General features: G+C 45.6%; 2 protein-coding genes across 2 annotated transcripts; one reads left to right on the top strand and one right to left on the bottom strand.

Annotated features, from left to right (window-relative positions):
• Positions 1–177: 177 nt before the first annotated feature.
• On the bottom strand, positions 178–23,446 carry LOC117140522 (trithorax group protein osa). Its single transcript, XM_033303501.1, has 10 exons — positions 23,110–23,446; positions 21,471–22,035; positions 20,462–21,349; positions 20,144–20,393; positions 5,295–7,152; positions 4,671–4,926; positions 4,526–4,609; positions 4,300–4,467; positions 3,689–3,917; positions 178–3,630 (listed from the first exon to the last, which is right to left on the bottom strand). Exons 2-10 carry the CDS (start codon positions 21,921–21,923, stop codon positions 3,290–3,292), a joined length of 4,527 nt encoding a protein of 1,508 aa, XP_033159392.1. The 5' UTR covers positions 21,924–22,035; positions 23,110–23,446; the 3' UTR covers positions 178–3,289.
• On the top strand, positions 13,492–18,075 carry LOC117140523 (monocarboxylate transporter 12). Its single transcript, XM_033303502.1, has one exon. The coding sequence runs from the start codon at positions 14,479–14,481 to the stop codon at positions 16,927–16,929; it is 2,451 nt and encodes an 816-aa protein (XP_033159393.1). The 5' UTR covers positions 13,492–14,478; the 3' UTR covers positions 16,930–18,075.
• Positions 23,447–23,498: the final 52 nt, after the last annotated feature.

Raw genomic sequence — 23,498 nt, 5'->3', positions numbered from 1 at the left:
CCGCCGAATGGATTCCCTTTCCCTTTCGTGGGCCCAGAGCATCCGGAGCTACGCACCGGCATCTATTTTTGGGGCCAACCGGTTTGGAGCCTTCTCTTGACCCACTCCGGCACAAGTGAGCGCCTCTCGCCCACTGAAATCCCAGTTAATCCAGAGCACCGGGGCGAACGGCTTTGCTTGTGGCAATGAAATCACTCGTTTATTTTATTGCTAGATAATGTTCATTTCATTTCGTTCGTTTATGATTTAGCTTTCCATGGTACATATCCGCTTGTTATGTTTACTTAGTTTAACTGAATTCGCTTTACTTTGTAGATTTACTTTAGCATGGTTTCTTTAGACTAAATGTGGACTAATTATTTCACTTCAGATTGTGTTGTTAATCGTTTCGCATTGTTAAACATCTAGTGTCTTGTTATTCTTTGCTGTTCGGCCTCTCGCCTTTCATACACTCATCTCTGGCCTTAGAAAACTTTGTTACAAAACTTGTAATATTTGTTTGTCAGCTGGCTCAGCGTACTTAGAGCAGCTCCATTACATCCTCCGATTACACGCTAATCCTCGTTATACGTTTAGTAAGTGCACTTGCCAATTTCTGTTTATCGGAGGAGCCTCTGGCCAGAGGCCTCAAAAAGAAGGAAAAGGTTGCGAAATAAACAAAAATTGTCCGGCAAACTTAATTACAACATTCGGGGACGATCCCTCTTTATACCTGGCCATACGCAAAAGGGATTCTTACTTATGTTAGTTAGTTACACAGCCTTAGAAACTACTTAAAACTAAAACATACATAAATCGGGGACAACAGAATGTGACAAGGGTATTACAAAAATTATAAAAAGTTACACAGAAAAATCATGTTTTGGTTATACAAAAATTAGGACACAGAACAGTGCGTTTCAAGACCATCAGGCAGTTGGAGCTTACAAAAAAAAAAGGATACTTGGTTAAATATGATATAAATTCAGTTACCGATTCCATTTCCACAATGGCCTTAAAACACACTTTTCGTATTGGACATAACAATAAGTGCTGATTAAAACATACAATTATTTTTGGAGTATTCCACAAATTATATAACAATTACAAAAAAAATAAAATATTTTTATATAAGCGAAAATTTTACAATTTTACAGCTTTAGTTCTATTCTAAGTGTTTCATTCGTTTATGTTTGACATTCTAATTTCGCTTGCAAAAATATATTTAAATGGTAATTCAACATGTTTCAATCTTTTCATTTTGTTTGCTTTGCGTGGTTTTTGTATAAATTGGATTTATAAATTTATATGTATTGTTTGCTTGTTTCAGTTAAATTTTACTGTTTACGGTTTAGCTTGGCTTTAAACTACATATATCAGTAATAATATTATTGTTTTTCAATATTCCTTTGCTTCTACATTTTTTCCGTTTTGTGGTTGTATCATTTTTTGCGTTTAGTTTTAGGAACCTATTTGTAACTAGCAAAACGCAGACGCGTACATGTTTCTATAAAAATCCTATAATTTCGCTTAAAATTAGTTCATATATGTATAACATCAAAATATATGTATATGTAGATTTATATTTATGGGTTCGCTTTTGAGTCCTATTCATAATATATGCGAAATATGTCAATGCATTCCATTCCACTATTATACAATTATCCCAAGATTATTTGAAGATTTCAGCTTACCATTAAAGACCTGGTTCTTAAGTGCATTGATTTATTACATTACGGGTGAATCAGCACGCATTTCAGTATCTTTGAATGTTTTAAAATGATCAAACTCTTTGAAATCAAAGCGTAATGGTCGAAAAGCCTGCAATGACTTTTTCGCTTTTATGTTTAAAAATTGAATTCATCAAATAAATGATAATAGAAGTTATTAATCGTTAATTAATTGTATTATTCTCTTTTTGTTTAGCCACTGACAAAGCTTTGACAAGTTGTAATGTCTTCTTATCGTAATAATTTTTTTTTTTGAAAATTTTTAGATGTTTTAACATTGGCACGATACCTATAAATAATATATATGCGTTTAGATTACATAGCTTAAGAAAATATATATGGGTGTATACGTTTGTAAGACATCTATTAACTAGTATGGTTGATTAGCATTAGTTCGTACCCGATTACATTTAATAATTATTCCCATTCAAATCTTTCGTTACAATCCCAACACATTTCTCTAACATGATGTACAAACTAAATGCTCTAGGTCTGAGAAAAGAAAGTTAAGAACTCGAATATCATGAAGGCAAACATCGCATCCAAGCCGGGGAGACAACCCCCAAAAAGTTTCTCTAACTATGAATAACAAGTTCCGTTTTGTGTATATATGAATCTGCTCGCCTAACTGATTACGTATAAAACTAAACAACATATAAAATAAATTACAAAATGAACGCGTTGTTAACTTACTTTGCTGCTTATATGCAATGCAACACGCAGTAGTGGTCTATAAAAGCCGTATAGATAATGTGTTCAGCTCGTTACTTTCATGTTTTAACTTCCATCTACGTGAGCAAAAATTGTTAGCAAAGGAAGTATCTATTTGATTTGGTCTTCGAGACCATTACAAAAGTAACCCAGTTTGGCTTGTAGATGATGAAATTCTCGCGGCTATTGCTCTGACCACCACTGCCTGTATTTACTCTTTGTGTGGAAAACACCTTGGTTCTAAATTTATATTTCTTTAAAGCATATTCAAAGCATTCGATATATATTGTTGCTGGGTTGGTTTGTTTAAATGCATGGTGCATGCCGCGAAACTGATCAACTACAATATATGATTATTTGTGTATATATACAGCTGTAAGCGTTTGTCATAACGTATCGCCAAATTCCAAAGGTATTTAAGGGCAGTTCTAACATCCACTACTTCTAACATATGGGAGGGCTTTTGTGCCACAGATATTTGGGGGTTTCGCTACGCTGAAGGATTTTGTAAATTTAGCACTAAGTTATATGTTAATTTACTCGCTGTTTAGTTTACAGAGTTCTTTCGTTTCTCTTTGTACAAAGTTTTCGATCCAACGAGTTTCTTTTGCTGCCTATTTTTCTACTCAACCTTAATTCTAGTCTAGCTTAGAGCTAAGTTTCTTTCTCACACAATCGTACTCTAACACACGGTCATGCGCTTTGGACTTTGGGCTTAAATATATACCGCTCGAATATATCTAATTGTTAATTTGTATATGTATATGCATATAAAACCAATTTCGCATTCTGACACAAAAATATATGCAGTATATCGCTAGCACTTAAAGTTCTTATTTATTTTTACAACGCCCCGTTATAGTTCCTTTTCACTTGTTATCCCCGGCATTCGATGATGAGGAGCTGCTGCCCACGACTCCACCTGATCCTCCGCCATTCTGCTGCTGGGTTTGCTGCTGCTGCGGGGGCAGGGTGTCTGAACGGCGATAGTACAGCAGGTAAGGCACACGGGGCGTGTGCGGCTGGAGGACGTGCTTCTCGCTGACCGGCTTCACCGAGCTGTCGTCGTAGCGCAGCCAGCTGCTGTAGCCTGTGTGGAAAACGTCCGTGATGTAGTGGCCCTTCGACGCCTCCTTACCATCGTGATAGACAACCGCAAACAGGCGATAGGCGCGCTGCTTCTGCGAGGTCTTCTTTGAGCCGAGGATTTCTGAAACGAAGTCGAAAATGAACATCGGTACGGTAATGATGATTTCATGGCAACATACTGGCATCGATCTTTAGTTCCACGGGGAAATCCACCTTCTTCAAAATCTTTGTGCACCCATCAGAGCGGTAGTCGAAGTACTTTAAATGCAATATAAGGACGACGGGTAGTTTCTCCAGCGTCATCTGCTGCCAGGCCACCACCTCCTGTTTGGTTTTGCTGCCTGTGACTCCCTCCAGCTGATCGCGACCCACAAGGATCTCCAGTGCCTCCTTCACAGATGCAGCTTTCTGTAGAGATATACAATTTATGAATTTAAATAGCTGATATGGGCAAGATTATCTAAGAAATAATTATTCCAAATGTATTGTTTGTGCCCACTGTTGAAAAAACTATTGAATACAATTATCTCTATTAAAAAGCGGAGCACGTGCATCAACCTCAACGTCTGGTAACCATCGCCAGAACGGAAACAATCACCAAACGCAGGCGAGGCTCAGCATTTCATCTTCCACGAACGTAACACAGACGCCGGCTGGGAAATGGTGCCGAAGTGTCTGTTGACTTGTCTGTGGTGATTAAATGATTTAAAACTGATAAAGCTATGACGAAGGCAAGACTTTTTTAAACATAAAACAAATTTTAAAAAGGATATCAATATTCGAAACTCACTTCGATATTCAGTTGAAGCGTGAAGAAAGGCTGAATCACATCCGTGGAGTGTTCTCCCTCACGCTGCAGCCGGGAGCGCAGTTCTCCCCGGAAGATATCGCTTACGGGAGTACGTCCGAAGTCGGTCTGGCGGGTAACGCTGCCCTTATTACGATTGTTGCAAATCATCTTGGGAGGAAAACATTCACTTAAGTGAAATGACATCATAATAAAGCAATTAACTTACCTGCCAGACATCGCCTCCATCCTCTGGTTCCGCGGGTTCCTGACCATTTTGCTGGGGTGTGGGCTTATCAATCAGCTTAATCACCTGCAACAAAGCCAACAAGACAATGAGAAATTTGGAACGCCAACTTTTGCCAAACACTTACCTCCAGCATCTCGTCGTTCAGCTTGTTTAGAACGTAGCCCAAGAATTCTTCGGCGTCCTCTTGACGACCTTCGACATGCTCCTCTCGACTGTCGTTCCACAGCTTGTAGATCTCAGTGGGTTCAAAGGCCATGTCGCATTGCAAATCTGAGCCCACAAACTCATCCTTGCCCTTGCTTTGCGATCCCTTGTTGAGGTTGTTCAGACGCAGGCGAAGACCGCTGGGCAGCGATGAAAAGTTGGTCATAAAAGACATCCTATAGGCAATTAAAAAACAGAAGGTTATAAAACGTAAACGACTGTGTTCTTAGATGTAACAAAGGATAAAATAATAATAATAGTGTTTGTGTCGCATTAGGCGAAGAAATCCAATAAACGTGAGATCTTCTACTTAAAATCGGAGCACGTGCACCAACCCCAACACTCAGCAGCTACCGCCAAAACGGAGGTAACCAAAGAGCGTAGACAGGGCCGGTGGCATTTCATCTTCCACAAACGTAACACAGACGCCGGCTGGCAATTGGTGCCGAAGTGTCTGTTGACTTGCCTGTGGCTTGGCTTCGAATGATTTGATTGAGCTAAATATAAGTTCTATTCCTATTCCCAGTTCGTACTATAAACTTACATGGCGTTCACAGTGGGCGTTTTGACCTCGCTCAGGACAGCAGCCTGCTTGGGAATGGAGCGCAGCAGGTTGTAGAACGGCGAGCAGCCGAGCAGGGCCTGCAGGATCGAGTTGATGTAGCAGTAGTTGGACCTGTTGGTCAGTCCTCGGGGACGCAGGCTGATCGGCGCCAAATTGGTCTTGTGGCGCGTCAGGTACTCGGCGTACTTGCTGGTCCACTCATCCAGTTGCTGCTGCACAGGACGCGGCGGTTCCGGCTTGAGTGGCTTGACGGATGCCGACGCGGGGCTGGGAGCAGGAACTGCCTGAGCGGATGCAGCAGAATAGGAGAGCGCTCCTGGAGTGACCAGCGGAACCGTGGGAGCCGGCACAGGTGCTGGCAACTGTGACTGCTGGTGAGCCGTGGGCAGGGGCAAATTCTGAGGAGGCGACGACGGCTGAGCAGCTGGGGCGGCAGCCGCCACTTGAGCTGGCTGCGGCGGAGCCAATTGGAGCACTGGATGGGCTGGCTGCTGCTGTGCAATTTTGCTGGCCTCGTAGGGCGCCACCTTGGCCACGGGCTTGTTGCTGGCAAACAAACTGGCCCACGAAAGCTGCGAACTGTCGCTGCTGTTCTGCGAGGCTGGTGGCGCAGGTGGGGCAAGATTCAGCTGCGGCTGCGGGTTGGCTGATGAACTGGTGGCCACCACGGAACTCAGCACTGCTGGCTCATAGCTCTGATGCTTTTTAGGAGCATAGTTGCTGTAGGACTTGCTTGGAGCTGCTGCTGCTCCTGTTTGTGCGGCCTGCGCATGTTGCTGTGCTGCAGGCTGCTGTTGCTGCGCGGCAGCCACGGCGGGTGATGCACTACTGTTGCCAGTCTCCGGTTGAAATTGATTTGGGCTAGCCGTAATGCTGGCCGTTGAGGTAGTTACTGTTGTGATTGCCACGGGAGCTGCAGACGCAGACGCAGTTGCTGCTGCCGGTGCCGCTGCTGCCTGTTGGCTGTTTTTGCGCTCCGGCGTTGGCGCTGCCCAAGCCACCGGCGAAGAGGGCATCTTCATGGTGCCGTAGTTGCGCACCTGTGGCTGGTTGTTGCTGCTGCTCGAACTGCTGTTGCTGCTGCTTCCGCCGCTGCTGTTGTTGTTATAGCTGTTCTGGGTGTGGTAGTGTTGCTGCTGGTAATGCTGCTGGTTGGTAAAAGTCTTAGTGGTGTGGCTGTAGTTGGCTTTGCCCGCCGGTCCACTTGCAGCACCCACTCCAGGTCCATTGTTTACACTATTGGGAGATGCGGTGACCGAAACCGACTGCGTGGACTTTTTGTGCTGAGCTGAATTGGTCCAGGACATGGTCTTGGTAGTTTGGATGCCCGTGTCGCTGCTGCCGTGCTGGTGATGATGGTGATTGTACTCTGAGGAGTACTTACGGCGCACCTGTTGCTGCTGCGATTGATTGTATTGCTGCGAGGGTTTGCGCTGTGGCTGCGGTTGCTGCTGCTGCGGTAAATGATGCTGATCATGGTAGCTATTCTGGTGCGCAGCTTGTGGCTGCTGCTGCTGCTGTTTTGGCGACACCACCACCGGTGATGTTTGCTGCTGCTGATGTTGCTGCAGCGGTGCCTGTTGCAGCTGAGGTGCCACTGTAGCTACTACAAGGTTTGGCACTTTCGTTGGCGGTTTTTCGGTTTGCAGCGGCTGTAGTTGCTGCGGTTGCTGCTGCTCTTCTTGCTGCTGCTGTCGTAGTTGATGAATCTGCTGCTGCTGATGCTGCAGTTGCTCCTGTTGCTTCTGTTGGAACTCGATTTGCTGCTGCTTCTCGTTGGCCAACTTCTCATCCAAGGCCACCACCTCGTTGTTGTTCTGTGTCAAACTCTTGTCAGCTGCAAAGAGCAAGAAAGTTGATTACAATCAATAAAAGCTTTTACTCTGACCTTAAATGGCAATTTCCCAGCACCCGCTGTTGAAATGTGAGAAGAAATTCAATTGCCGCATGCAAACTAATTTACAAAATCAACATAATTGATGCCAATTGAAGCTAAATGCTTAGAACTCCAACGATCACTGACGGAATGCTTGGCTGTCTGACTTGTGAGGGAATTTTGGGAAGCCATAGGCAATGAATGCTTAATTAAACCCCAAATTGATTCGATATTATGTGAAGAACTGGCAAATATAACAAACAATATCCACAGCAAATACGGATAAGCCTACTAATCTGTCTGCATATTCGAATGCACAGAACTGATCCGAAAAGAGAGCACGCATATCTTTCCCTTTTCCGGCTCCATGGGGGTTTTCGGTCTACATTTGTGTATGGATGGTCCAATAACTGCCGGCAGGCATTGTTCTCATGTCCCCCCTTCTTTCTGCTTTATTTGTTCTGATACTGATAAGCGGGCCATCGATTGCAGCTATCAGTGCAAATAGAAAACATAACTAATCCATGTCAAACTCAAGTAGGGAAAAAACAGCCGAAGCTGGTGGAGAGTAGACCCCATTTGCGCTGTTCGACGGGCCAAATTGTTATTAAATCACTGGCGGATTGGCCTGTTGCTAGGTGTTTGAACTTCGCACTCGACCCTGATATGAGCCACCAGATAAACCAGCATGGCCACTCGTTCCCAACTCGATAAGACGCATACAATGTAGAGCCGGAAAAAGGTTAAGCCACCACAGGCGAATGGCAGTCAACATCCATGTGATCTCCCATCCCAGATTCAGTTCAAACAGATCGCTCCCTAGTTTATACAAATCGGAATCTGGGTCGGGATCAATATTGGGAAATGTAAACTATAGATTTCGAGAGCATACCTCAGAAATAACTCACTATATGCCTGATAAATAAATCAGTTCAGTTTGACCTTCCTTTATAAAAGCAATGGCGAAATATCAAAACTACCTACTACTACTGTGATCAGGTTACATACCTTTCCCGCTCCTTTCTCAATTCAAAATCCCGCATGAGTTTTCCCATACACTACAAATTTGTTCCTCGGATTGGATCTCACTTCCAAAGACAACTTTCCCAGGGCAGCCTGTACTTGTGCTGCTATCATTATTATTTTTATCCCCCTACTGGCCATTTTGAACATGCTAAAATGGATATTAGCGCTTGAGCACTAACCAAGTGCTCTTCAATTCGAAGTTTTGTCCATTTCCAGTTGGTGTTAAACGCCCATTTATTATTGGAAATATTTCCGCCCCCGCGGGCTCCATCGATTGAAGGCATCATATGACAATGAGAGCCCGCACTTCACTCCCCCTTATGCCTTTCCCCTCCGCGGAATTTCGAGTGCGCTAATTAATTTCAATTAGCGACCAACAAGCCGAGAACTAAGTGTGCGCCGTGTGTTGTTCAATAAATATAAATATAGGTGAAATCGAGCAAATCGAGTGCAAATACTGTATGGAAATGTGTGGAGATTAATGCATTTAAAATAGTGGCAAGTGGCGCGCTGAGGGGCGAAATCTGTGCCAGGGTGTCGTCGGTTTGGGTGCAATAACAACCGCTTTGGAACGTGTTGCCATAACGATTCAATAGAGAGGGACGCACTGAGCCGGGATTGTGCGAAAGAGAGCGGCGATTCGCACTGTCACAAGGTTGGATGGATAATTACAGAGCTGAGTGCACAGGTAAATTGCAATGGCTTGACTGCTGCAACAAAAGCAAACAGGGAAATTGTCAGGCACGAAACAACAATATAATACGGAAGGCGGCGGGACTGTACTCAATTTCCATTTGTTATTCCCTGTTCCATGTGATAAGTGAAAAATCAACCGGGGGTCGGGGGTCGGGGGTCGGGGCTCGCTCGCAGCAATGTCAATCCATTAGAATACTGGCATTCCCATGTCGCCTCCCAAACCGAGTCGTCTTCAAAAGTCCGCTGTCGGTTTCATCTGTATAACAGTTGGCCCGCCAAGCTTCATTGGTTCAAATGAATTTGTTTTCCAGTCTCAAATTCCACTTGATAAGGCCACATATATATATATATATTTGGAGAAAAGAAGAAAGATTTCGTAATTTGTTTCCGTTCCCTAACCAAACATAAACATCCAATGAAAATATGTCGCACTAGGTTAAGTCGCTGGCATTCCGAGAGCCTCCCCTTTTCCACAATTCATTTGTTGCTGTTATTGAACGCGCGATTTTATTCAATTTTTTATTAGCTAGCAACAGAAATCGGTGGAACCGGTGGCCGAGGCCCGCTCTATGAGTAATTTATGCTTATTGAGCTTCGATTCGATCCGAGAGTCACCAATTGTAAACACGATGTGGACGCCTTTTAATTGAGCGAATCAGCAACAAAACCATATTTTCAGATACAACAGTCGCACCGCAAACAAATTATCAGGATCTAAATATAAAATCATCAAAATAGTTATTACCCTCAAATAACAGAAGCTTTGTATATATATGCTTTACCGATATCAATATAATAGTTGGCGTACAAAGTAATAGTCATTTAAAGAAAAGAAACAATAACACCATGTACACCAATCTATTCAATAAGAAGTTATTCATTTTGTTGATTAGTTCTTTTAATCAGTTCCCTGACTCACAAGCAAAATGAAAACAAACCAAAGTGCGTGGCGGCTAAAGTTTATTTTGGAGAACAAAGAATCCAGTATAAAGAATACAGCAGTATATGCAATTATGGCACATATAGATAGCAAGAAATTGCTTTCTTGCGCTTAAATTATACAAACGCTGCACTTCTCGATATACATGGATTTATACATTCACCACATATCGAATGTACGTTTAGTAATGATTTTTACTTTTACTTTATAAAATCTATACATCATTTAAGCCATGTATAAATAAATGAAATTTCGTTCTCAAAAATATATGTATCATATTTTCCTTAAACGCGAAGGCATATTAGAGAAGATGACACTTTTTCATTTTCCTGCCCACGCGTCGTATGCGTAACGTGAGTCGCACACATTCACATACATTCATTGTTGATTGAACTGACCCGTATGCAATGAAACGACTGGTCTTCCCATAATGGAGCTCGTTGCCCATTGAAATTGATAAGTAATCTGCTCAAGCGTTGGATAATTCATGGCGGATGCGGAGCAATGTAGAATACAATGAAGAATGAGCACAGTTTCCACCGCCTGGCAACAGGGCCAAAAACGAATTGTTGCAGGCAATTCAATTGAATTCATTTGTGTCAATTTGAAATAAATAATACCCCGCGCAAGGAAGACAAGCGGGAAAAAGCTTAGAACAATAAGTGAAATTGAATGCGAACGAAAATTGCATAATTCTATGAGCCACGCGACCTTCGCCGCAGAAGAAAAACAAACAAACTATGTTATAAAGTATTTGGTGCGGATAGCACGGACAGAGGGGTTAGTCAGGATTCCTAGCCACCTTATCGCCAAGTTATTTACAAGCTGTTGACGGTTTACTTCGAAGTGGCTTTAAAGCATCAACTGATAGGCATCGATGGTGCGGCGACGAGCGACAGAAGTTAACGTGAACTGACAGCCGTGGAATACAAGGACACGCGCTGAAATGTATCCTGTGCCCACCGCCCCCACACGCCCACATTAACATATAAATGCGAGTAGCAGATTACGAAGGAGCGGAGCTCGCTTCAGTGTAACCCGTACATACAGTAGAACTCTGGGGAGAAGTCCGAGCACTTCACGAGATAAATTTAAACGTCCCGACTTAACTGGAACAAAAAACATGTCTTGGAATCGGTAGTTCCGCACATCAAAGTCTTTTGATATGACGATTTCCCACAATTCGGATTGATTATGGGCCAAGTTCGACTGTAGCTGCCAGATAGGCAATGTATCTGACAGATACTGAGGCCAGGCTCATCGGCAAAACGGGCGCCGCATACCAAGCAACGCAACAAGTTGAACAAGCAAAAAACAGCAAGGTAAAGCAGTCGAAGCAACAAACTGCGTCATTTTGAAAACACAATATTCTACAAGCTGTATTTTCGTATCTGTCGCCGTGTATCTGTATCTGTATCGGTACCTGAATCGGGGCAATGGCAATGGCAAGGAAAGCGTTGTCAGCGTAAAAAAAAACGCTTAGCAGCCAAACAAAGCGAGAAAAGCATTGACTGCACAACACGGCGTATGCGCAATTTTCATTTTCATTAACAAAGAAGGCATGGGAACTAGCAAGAAAGGGGGTGGTGGACATGAAGGGGTGTTCTTAGTGGGGTGCTGCGAAGAGAGTGGGGTGACAATAATTGAAGAGTCATCACTGGTTCATTCAACCTTTTAGCAACGAGGAAATAAAGAACTGAGGAAAGCTCTTGGCCAGCTGGAGAAAATTCTTTTTGTGTGCTTGTCTCTGCAAAGCTCTGTTCCCTCAGCAAAAGATGAATAGTTCAAGGATAGTTTATTCATTGCACAAAGTGAACATCTGTGACAGTGCGAAAAACAATTTACGTCATAAAGTGGAAAGAAGAAAGTCCCTTTTATCAAACTTGTCACGTTTACTTAAGATATATTAATTAAAACTTAGTATGAAGTTAAATCCTATGGCATTTCATATTATCTTAAGTAATTTTTCTTAGTGCATTGCCCTATTTCACTCGCTTGCGTTTGGTTTTTTGGCAACGAATTCTGTTTTAAATGGGCCAGCTAATTTCCCAAAGACACCTGGTGCAAACGGCCACTAATCCATCCCGCTCATTTTCGCCCCTAAAACTTTGGATATCGAGTGTCGCGGGCTACGTCCTCGTTTTCCAAACGTCCTGGGTGCATTGCGTTTTGCGGCACATGCAATTTTAATAAGAAGAACTCTAACCGCACACATTGCGGTATAACAGTTTTGCTGCGATTACCGCTATTTCGGATTAAATTTCAGTTAGGTTAAGTGTGATTTGCAGGCACACGCAGTTTGTTAGCCAAGATTGGAGGCGTTGGCCATTTGAGGCCCCACATAATGCGTTAATAACACAGCAGCAAATCGAGTTAGCGAATCGGAACACAAAAAAACACATGAAAGAATCGTGGGAAGAGCCAAAGTGGCGCCCTCTGGCGTTGACCCACAATATCGGAGGGGTTTCATTTTCCTTCCATGTGAGCGTGTGTTTGATATGGAATTTTTATGAATGACATTGACCAACCACCCAAGAAGAAGAAGAAAAATTCCTGCTCACATCCCCCCGAAGGAAAGAGTGAGCCCAAAGAGAACGAAAGAAGTCTCTTACGACGCCTCACCGCAACAAATACTACGAAAAAGTGCTAACCAAGCCGAAAAACTGTTATAAACAACCAAAAGACGAAAAGCACATTTTTACGATTTTACGACCTGGCAACAGTCGAAAAAGTTGATAAACAAAATAACTAGAAATATCTCAAAAGGCCTTCTTATCAGCTGCGTGTCGAATGCATTTTATTATTTAGGTGAGCCAACTGTAAAGATAATGCGCGGATTATACAATGGTCGGCGCCTAAAAGGCGGCAGACAAAAGTAACACTTTCACCCGAACACGCACTTAGAATGACAGTAGAACTTCCCTAAATGAAACTTACAGTTTGGAAGTTGCACTGTTACTAATAAAAATAATTAAAAATATAAATATCTACACTATGAAAGTGAATTGCCTTGATATTTTGAATGCGCAAATATTTTTAGTAATGCATAGAAGAATAGGAAAAATATCCTTATGTTTAATGTTTAAAAGTGCCTTTAAGAAGATGTAATTTCCCTGCAAGGTGTCCTGTAAAATTTAGCGTAGCTTCTGAAAAGTAAAAGTTAACCTTTAACCTAAATCGGCAGTAAAGAGCAACAGTTTCAGCGCTCTTTGGTTTAGGAACGTTATGCAGTATAACAGTTTGAACAATTGCTGTGGCCATGTGGCAAAAGGCGGTTACCGGTTTTTCAGGCTTTACCTTTTCAAATTCAAATCAAAGAAAAGCAAAGATGATAAAAAGAAGGGAGAAAGACAAAAAGACAACCCTTGGGCAAACAAAGAGGGGTTGTTTGTCGTGACTCTCCCTATCTCTGCCGCTCTCTCGCTCTCGCGGCGATTTGTTTTTGTTTCAATCAGCTGTTTTTTGGGGACGAGAGAGCGCGAGTGGAGCTTGCGCTCTGTGAGCTTGAACTTCAAATGCAACAAAACGGGCGAGAGAGCGAAGGAGAGAGGGCGAGTGTTTTTACAGAAACTTAGAATTTGTCTTTGTACATCGTATAACAGTCGCTTTTTGCTGCCGTTACGAGGAATTTTCATTTTCATTTCGCAGCGGACGGCGCAGCAGTTCAGAACAAAACTCGGGGAATTTAAAATCGGAATCGGAGATTGTTATTTTTCGCCAGATTCGCAAAAAGCAAATGAAAATGTCGCCCAAATGCAACTGCAGCTAAAAGTTATCGAGTAGTGTGTGTGTGCCGCCGAGTGTGTGCGTGGTGTGCGCTTTTTATCGATCACACTCCGCTCTTCTTCCTCCTCCTTTCCACCTCACCTCCCCTTCCGCACACAGACACTCTGCCACGCTCTCCAATCGAATTTCAAAGCTGAAAATCGGAAAATTATACAATTGCATTCGCAAATTACGACGTACACACGTACGTACGTACGTACAGCACCCCCAAAAAAGCTGAGGAAATCACAGAAACGCAAAATCAAAGTCAAAGAAAAATCAAAGCGAAGAACCAGCGAAAATCGGGCAAATTTAAGGAAAACAAACATTTTCTAGTGACCTCAGCTGCAGCTGCAAGTGCAAGTTAAAAATACACAAACAAAGCGGAAATAAGCGAAAATAAGGCACAAAAACCGCAAGGAAAATAGTAACGGTTAAACTGAAACCAGCACAAAATAAAGTCAAACAGCCCAACTGGAGCTAAAATATTAATAAACCAGGCCAAAGGCAGCCGTCGTCTAATATTTGCTTAAATATAGGCAGCCCACGCCTTTTATCGCTAGTGAATTTATGAATTTATCAAACTAAACGAAAACAAAAACTCAATAACAATTGACACACACTCACACAAACGACAACTGCAGTGGGAGAGCAGCGAAGAGTGAGCTTGCAAAGAGCGAGAGTGAAGAGATAAACTTGGGCTCTCTCCTTCGCATTTGGCATTCACACGCGGGCAGCGACGCCAAGCGGACGTTCCTCCTCCTTCTCCACCCTTCGCGCATCACACTTTCTAGCCCACTTTTTCAACTCCACCAAAACCGCGTGTGTGCCCGGGAACCCTAACCCTTCGTCCCGCCAACATGGTGGATACTAACAGTTCAAATCCCGGCATCGTGGGTGGAAACTCCGCCTCGTCCGCCAGACTAAGGAGATTCGAGCGGACGGACAGTGAGCTGGCCTGTGAGGAGGCGGCCAGGCTGACGGCGGAACAGAGTCCAGAGGACGAGGACAACCAGGATAACGACGAGGATGACGACGACGAGGAGAGCGTCTACGGGGAACTGCCGCCTCCGCCGGACGGAGGATACGGCTGGGTCATCTGCTTCGCCAGCTTCATGTGCAACATGATCGTGGACGGTATCGCCTACACGTTCGGCATCTTCCTGGAGGAGTTCGTGGCCTACTTCCACGAGGGCAAGGGCACGGTGGCCTGGGTGGGCAGTCTTCTGTCAGGAGTCTACCTTAGCGCCGGACCCATCGTTTCCGCCCTGGCCAACAAGTACGGATGCCGAGCCGTCTGCATAGCCGGGAGCATAATCGCCTGCATAGCCTTCGTCTTGAGTACCTTTAGTACCAACGTGAGCATGCTGATGGCCACCTATGGCTTCATGGGAGGATTCGGGTTCGGCATGATCTATCTGCCAGCTGTAGTGGCCGTGGGCTACTACTTTGAAACCAAGCGGAGTCTGGCCACAGGAATCGCGGTCTGCGGCTCTGGTTTTGGCACCTTCGCCTTTGCCCCGCTTGCCACCTATCTTCTGGAGGAGTACGGCTGGAAGAACGCCCTGCTCATCTTTGCTGGCCTGATACTCAACTGCGCCATCTTCGGAGCCATGATGCGACCCCTAACCTACCCGAAAAAGAAGAAGCAAAAGCCCTTGATGCAGAGGATGTACGAGGAGAAGCAGCTGCAGCTGGAAAGGGGTTCCTTTGCGGGCTCCCACTTCATGGTGCAGTTACCGGATGGAACCATCGAGCGGAAACTGAAGATGCCGCTCAATGCGGATCCCGGCGTGCATTCCAGCTTGAATTTGGAGCTGCTGGCCCAACAGGCAGGCGGCGGAGGTCTGCACCCTGTCTCCACCCTGCCCACCATCACGGAGTCTAAAGTGGTGGATGTTCATCGACAGAACGGCGCGCAATCTCCACCAAATGGCGACAGCAATGGACAATTGTCCGCTCGATCCGCCGCAGGGGCCGTCGGCCGGCGTCCTCACAGGAACTCGGAGTCGGAGAACAGCCCGTACCACTCGCAGGATGCCATGACGCGGAACGCATCGCAGCCCGCCTTCCTGGCCGGAGATCATCAGAGTTTGCCCAAAAACGGATCCGTGCCAGCATTCAACACGCGAGTGAGGAAAACCTCCGCCTCGGAGCGTTTCCAGCCTTCGCTGGCCGCCATCAGAGCCACATCTCGCGGAGATTTGGAGGCAGGAGCTGGCGGTGACTTCGCCTCCTCGAAGTTGTCGCTGTCACAACGGCAGGGCGGCAGTCAAACTGGCAGCAGCGGCAGGATGGTGCGACCCATGTCCCGCAAGGATATCTTCTACTCGGGATCCGTGACGAACCTGCCGCAATATCAGTCCCAGAAGTCCCTGGCTAACTACAGGAATTCGGTGCTGTCGCTGACCAAGTACGAGAAGAGCATGCAGAGTGTGGCTAAACTAGATCCCTTGGCCGAGGCCGAGAAGCACCGCGAGGAGTATGACCTGTGTCCCTGCCTGGGCATTCCCGATTCCGTGAAGTCCGTGGTCAACACCATGTTGGATGTGAGCCTGCTGAAGGACCCCGTCTTCATGCTGATCGGAGTCTCAAATATTTTCGGCATGGCCGGGCTGTACGTGCCCTTTGTCTACCTGGTGGATGCGGCCAAGGAGCACAACATACCCAAGAACGATGCGGCCATGCTGCTGTCCATCATTGGCATCACCAACACCGTGGGCCGTGTCTTCTGCGGATGGGTGGCGGACCTGCCGCAAGTGAACTCGCTACTGCTCAACAACTGCTGCCTCCTGGTGTCAACCATAGCCGTGACTTTGACCCCATTGTGCTACAGCTACGCGGCCTACATAACGATGTCCATATTCTTCGGACTGGCCATCTCGGGCTACATCTCGCTGACGTCAATTATCCTGGTCGACCTGCTCGGCCTGGACAAGCTAACAAATGCCTTCGGACTGCTGATCCTGTTCAGGGGATTTGCCGCCCTGATCGGAACGCCCTTGGCGGGAGCCATCTACGACATGACGCACACCTACGACCTGCCCTTTTACATGGCCGGTGCGTTGTTCGGCATCTCCACGATAACCAGTTTCCTGGCGCCCTGCTTGAAGAGGTGCAGTCCCTCGGAGGAGACTCCGGTGCATGTGGAAACCCTCACCCCCATCGACGAGGAACAGGGCGAGGATGCCGAGGACGACGAGGATCAGCCCATCACCATAGTGCCCAAGATCATCAAGACACTGGCGAGTCCGCAGCAGGAAGAGGGACATCCGCAGTTCCCCCAGAAGACAAGCGAATCGAAGCTCTAAGGAGATTCGATCGGTTGGAAAGGAGAGAGAAGTGAATTTACAGGGGGCAGTGCGGAGCTTAAGAGGATCCGGTGAGATATTTTTCTATTTACTTATACAGCGGAGGAGGAGATCAGAGATCGAGCACACCTATATACAAAGTGGAGAAGACGGATGGATATATATAGCCAGCCCCACACCATATATACATATATATATATACCTTTAAGCCTAGGCAACAGCGGAGGATGAAGTGCGGAAAATTCACTTTTCTACCAGGAGAACTCAGCTTAGCTTGCGATAAGATATAGAGAAACCTTCGGCTATATATAAAGTTATACTACGCTCATAAATTAACGATCGAAAACTGATACCGATCGCTGGTAGATTGCAACTGTTATACAGCAACCACAAAATATTGTAAAGTAAATTCTATTATTATTATTTGTTTGTTAAACCCTACGATTACTATAATTACCATTATGATTACTATTAAAGATTATTGTGTACTTCTAATAGTTGTTGGCCAGCCGTTATAAATGTGTCATACCGTAGCGATATAGCGATACATAGCGTGTGTGTAAACTAAAGTGTAGCTAAGTAGAGGTGGCCCGATCAACTTAAAGAGCGGCAGCAGCAACTATTTCGAGAAATAATAAATTGTATATTTTTTAAGAAGGAACGCTACACAACAAAACTCAAAGGCGAGAACACAAAGGACCGCAGTAAGAACTAAAATTGTTTTCAATTTTACGCTAATCGTTTAGGTGGCAAACTCAAATACAAATTTACGGCTCATTTTGTAAGTTACTTACTAAACTAAAGTCCAGCAACAGAAAAACCAAGAGCTAATGATTTTTAAGGCTTGTGTGTGTCCGTTTTTAACTATCCAAACATATAGCCTAGTAGCTACGAACCATAAGCAATACGGCAAGTGCAGTTCTATACAAACGAAATTGTTCACGCGGCTAAACTAATTAAACAGTATAATATGTACCACAAACAATATTCTAAATCTGTTTTACGCATAAGAACGGGGCAGCAAACAGTGAGCGAGTGGGAAACACATCAATGTAACACTTAGAACAATAAGTGTTGAGAAGGAATGAGAAAAGCAGCCAGAATAGTAATAAAAGATATTGCCATACATTTTAAAAACCGTCGAAACGAAGGCGTTTTTGTGGGTGCATCTGGGGGATATGGAGTTTTTCACTCGCGACCTTCGCAACGTTCGGGGAAACCGAGATACATGGACTCTATGGACTGCGCTCTATTTGAATAAGTGTAAGTACTTGTATAAAGAGGTAGCTCGTGAAAGCTTTAGCACAATTATAATCTCCCTGGGGAGCGTGTGCCGCTCTAAAAGCCATCGATCAAAAGTTCGCCTTGGACTTAAGTTAATGCGTTTATCAGGGAACGTGAGACCCCTTCGATGTCGCGGAAAATCAGATCATAACGAGCTTACTCGTAAAACCCTCGACCCAAATGATTAGCCTAATCAATTTGCCACGAAGAGTTATGGCTTCACTAATTGTGGCGGGCCAGGGGAATAGTGTAGTGTGTATCATTCCAGTCAGTGGACAAACACTTGGCGATATCGCCATATGAAAGCCGTCTGCAAAGCCAAGTGCTTCGAAAACAGCCATAAAAGAAAAACCTCTCGACTAGACGGTGCTCGTTGAACCAACGTAGATACAGATACGGTTATGAAAACAACTGGAACCCAATCAGTTGGCAAGACCTCCTCCATTTCGTGAGAGATTCCCAATTCCCAGTCCGCGTGCATTCAAAAACGAGAGGCAATAAAAAAAAACCAATTAAATATCGCTAGAATAACCTTAAATCAATCGAAATCTTGCAATATACTGTGTTAATAATCAATGAAGTAATACTTGCACCTATCTGCGATTCTGTTTCTACCTCTGTCCAAGTCAACTGGCTTCCAGAAGGAATTAGGTGCCGAGCCAATCGATCAAATTTTATACAATTCTTCAACTGAAATGAATCCTAAATCTGCAGTGGTCAAATAGAACCGAATAAATACCCTACATCTTCCCTGTCCACTTGGCCTTTTGTTTAGCAATTAGGCTTGACAACAGGCAAATAGAATACGCCAGGCCAACAGGTTTAGATGAATGCCCTGCATGGGCACATGAAACTCTCGATTACGATTAGAATACGAGTGGTTGGGAGTGGGAGACGTCCACCCCGGCATTTTCACTCGGATTCGTCCGCCCATTCGATTGATAAGCGTGAACAATGCACACAAGAAACGAGCAAACAAAATAATAACAAAGAACTGGACGGAAGCGACTTGTGCTGCTGATTAGAGAGTGGGTTGTGGGTGATTCAGTGGGTGGATGGGTGGTCAGCAAGTGTAACACCTGTTGGCGACTACACGAAGGTAGATGAAAGCCAAGCCCAAGCAAAAGAGCAGCCGAAAACAAAAGTAGACCTGGCAACAAGCATTCAGAATAATTAAGGCCCAGAAACTATGGCAAAATGTGCTCACATCATATATGTACATATATGTCATTTGACACCTTAGAAGAGTGTAAGGCAACTGAATAGAATATAGTTAATGAAAGCGTGGAAAAGCAAAGCCAGCAAAAACTGCATATGAACACGGGACGAGGCAACGCTATCGAAGGCACGCCATGACGAATTCCAATATAGTCGTACAACATAGAAAGAATGCCTTTGAATAGGTGTAAACACGAACCCCAGATACTCTTTGCTAAAGTCGGGTTAAAAGTCCACAAAATGCTCTCGCCGCCTTTATCGCTGAGCTTGCTCCAAAACAATAACAAGACAAACGCAGAGTTACTTTATAGTTCTGATAAAATATATGGAGCCATCGTAAATTGTGGGCTTATGTACCCAGATGAAGAGAGAAAACACAACATACTTCTAAATCGACTATAGTTAAGAATTAGTTGACAACGAAAAATCATAGTAATAAGTTAGTGAAGTGGCAGTGAGAAAAGTCATTGACCCACAAGGAGGAGATTATTCAAATGCTCATGACTCAGTCAATATACAATATACATTTTCCAACTGCTCTGTGCAAAGTCTTAGTTTTAATTCAATGATTGATTATTCCTTATCAAGCGATGATGCAAGATTATGAACGTTCGGAATGAAAAATGGGAAATTAGACAAAGTGCACTCAGCTCGCATTATGAATTCCAATTCCCAAATGAATCACTAATCAATACTGAGCACTAGCACTCACCCGTTTGCTCCTGATGTGGTTGTTGCTCCTGCTGTTGGGGAGTGGGTGTTGGTGGCTGCGGAGGTTGGGCCTGAACCAACTGGGCTGGCTGTTCGATTAACAGGGGCGACGTTTGCTGCAAAATGTGATGTGGCGGCGGCGGCAGCAGGGCTGGCTGGACTGCATCCGGAGGGAGGGGCATGGCAGTAGTCCAGGTCATCGGAATAGCGCCTGGCGGCGGTGCTCCGCACTCGGCGAGCTCGTCCTCGTACTATTAACGATAATAAATGTTTACTATTGCGATTGTCTTTAGCTTCTCGGTATGCCAGGCCCACTTACCTGCGGCAGCGGACCCGCTCCTGGATGGATTGGCTGCAGGGCGGCCATCTGACCATCGTCGAAGATCTGCATCACGCCCATTTGCTGCTGCATTTCGTGCATCTGGGGATCGTAGATGGGGTAGTTCGGACTGATCATGCTCGACGTCTCCGAGGAGGGCAGGGATGTGCTGTTGTGGTTGAGCTCATCGGCTACACTGACAGCACCTCCATTGGGATGCACAGCCACCTGTTGCTGTTGTTGCTGCTGCTGAAGCGCTTCGAAGTCCTCTGCGTACATGGGGGCCTGGTGCCAGATCTGGGTCATTCCGCCGTCCGGCTGAGCTCCACGTTCATCCACTCCCGGCTGGCCAGCGTCTTCGGGTACATACTGGTACTCGGCCGGGTGCATCATGGGGTAGATGTACCCACCGTGGTTGAACCACGCAGGATTATACATCACTGGTCCCGAGATAAAGAGCGGCGTCCCAGTGGCCTGTTGGGCAGCAGTGGCATTGGGCGGAGGCTGCATATTCGCATGTTGCGGTGTGAAGTAGGGAGAGGGATACGGCCCGTAGGCGTAGGTTGGCGGCGCCGCGTAGTACTGCTGTAGATGCTGCATGTGCGCCTCCGGCGGCGCCAGCTGCTGACCCATCTGATCCGGCTGAAGCTGCAGCCCGGGATTGGTTCCGTCCGGCGGTGGCAGTTGCTGCTGCGGCGGAAGGGTGATCAGTTGCTGCTGCTGGAGGTGACGTGGCCCATGGTAGTCATTGCGTCGCGGTCCACCTCCACGGGGGCGACCGCGTTCCCGCGTCCGTCCGCCCATTCTAGGACCATGGGGATTCGGAGATCCGCCCTGGGGCGCCAAATTGATGGGCACTGGCTGCAGGTGCGGCATCACCGTGTTGCCCTGTGCGGAATAACAAGTACGAAAGTCAGTAATGTAGAAGAAGGCACTATCTAGTTACATTGCTTAGTGATTAGCGAAATTATCGAACGGATTATTATAGATCCTGTTCTGCTTCACCCACCTGCTCCTGGGGCATGTCGCCGTGTCCAATGTAGTGATGCTGACCTCCGGGTGGCATATAAGCCGGAACCCCGTGCGGCCAGCCATGCAGGTTCACATTGGCAGTGACGTTGTTCACGTAGACGTGGTTGCTGGGCATCGGAGCGGGGATCATGGCCGGGTAGTGGGCTCCGGCGTGCGGGTGTCCTCCGTGGGCGGACATGTAGACGGGTGGATTGTACACTGGCTGTCCGGTTGGAGTGAATGCCTGGACGGGCGTCATCAAGTTGTTGTTCCCGGATGGTGAGACCAGGGTGCTGTTGTGATGGTTGTTGTTGTTGCCATTATTGCCGGGTCCGCTGCTCACGCCAGACGGCTGGGGCGTCGAGGGCGTTGAGATGGGCGTGGCTGCTCCCCCGCCTGCCGCTACGGAGGATCCCGCCGTCGTGGAAGCCGACGACGACGTGGACGCCATGGCTTTGAGGCCGTAGGTGAGAAACTTGGCTCAGATCCCGGTTGGATGTACTTGCGGATTTAGACGAGTCTCAAGAGTCGCAGCAGGCGCCAAACATTGAAATTGGTTTTTGCTGATCGGGAAGAGAGCGCATACCAATTGATTATTAGAACATTCAGGAGATAATTATATAAGACTGGGCAATCAATATTCATTAAGCACGGAGTCGAAAGATGAATAGACCAATTATTAGTGTCCCCTAGTTAAATATATTAATATAAAGTATAGGGGCACATATGGGTAATGATTCAAAACAATTTCTATTGACAAGACCGACCAACTGTTGACTATACTACTGGCTGGTACTACAAAATTTGAGCCGCACGTTTAGAAATATCACATCAATAAAAAAAACTTAAATTCCAACACTAACTTATGCAGCTGGAGCGCACAATTTCATTATATTTTTTCCGACACAGGTTAAATTCTAATTAAATGCGATTTTCAATTCACGTCACTCCGCGTGCCGCAGCCATAAAAACGATCTGGCAAGGCCGCACAGCTGTCGGTGTAATAAGAAAATCAAATAAACAAAGCAAAAGAGAGCCATTATTTAAAGAAGGCGTACAAGGAGATTATCGCAAAAGTAGACGCATTATAAATGCATACTTATCAAACAAAACTAACTGCCGGCCATTGCATTTCACATTTTCTGGACGATTTTATGGTGCCACACGCCGCCCGCTAGAGATGAGTAATTGCGACGATTTGCCGGCTCACGTAAATATCGGTCACGAATGTAACAGGTTCAAAGGGCTCTTTTAATAGGGTTTTTCTGGATTAAAAGTTGGCCGTGGAAAGCGAAATGACTAGGGCATGGAAACTGGTCGTTCATCGTGAAAACTGCCTGCTTTTAACAGGCATTCATTGCTGTTCATTGGGAGTTTTAAAATTACTCATCTCTGCCGAACACAACACATACACCAGCACATGCACGCACTCACACACACGCACACATGCACACACGGAGAGGCAGGGCAAATGAAAGAAATGGGAAAATAACGTTCGCTGGAAGCAAAAAGTCCACGATTCCCTAGTAGTTTCCAGGTTTACTTCCTCCGAGTTTTATGTAAATGGAGTAAGCCAGGTGTTCGGTGCTATTATTGAGCTAATTTCGTGGGCGCCGGGGCGGGTGTATCGAACGTACCTTTTGTTGAGTGGCCAATTGAAATCAATTTTGCAATTTGATCATATTTTATGCGTGCGGCAATCTCTCTCTCTCCTGCTCTCTCTTTCTCCGCGGTGCCACGATAATTCCGAAACTTTTTACACGCTGCTGCTCCAAATTCTGCTGCTTTCGAAGCCACAAATTAACATTCAGGCGGACCGTTGCGCGGGGTCACAGGTCACGGGGCGCGGACGAGAGGTCACCGGTTAACACGGCACTCGGCGATCCCTATTTTGCTGCGGGCCACAAACGTTTTATTGTTCTCTATTTTTCGGCCGAAAAACCTTCCTGCTCCCAGGGTTGTCGCAATTCGATGACAGTGCGATTATCGTCGGCGCGTGCTATCGATGGCCAGGGTGGCCACCCGT

Source organism: Drosophila mauritiana, chromosome 3L, assembly GCF_004382145.1.
Source record: "Drosophila mauritiana strain mau12 chromosome 3L, ASM438214v1, whole genome shotgun sequence".
NCBI lineage: Eukaryota > Metazoa > Arthropoda > Insecta > Diptera > Drosophilidae > Drosophila > Drosophila mauritiana.
Note: the sequence above shows the minus strand (reverse complement) of the source record. Positions and strands in the feature narration are given on the sequence as shown.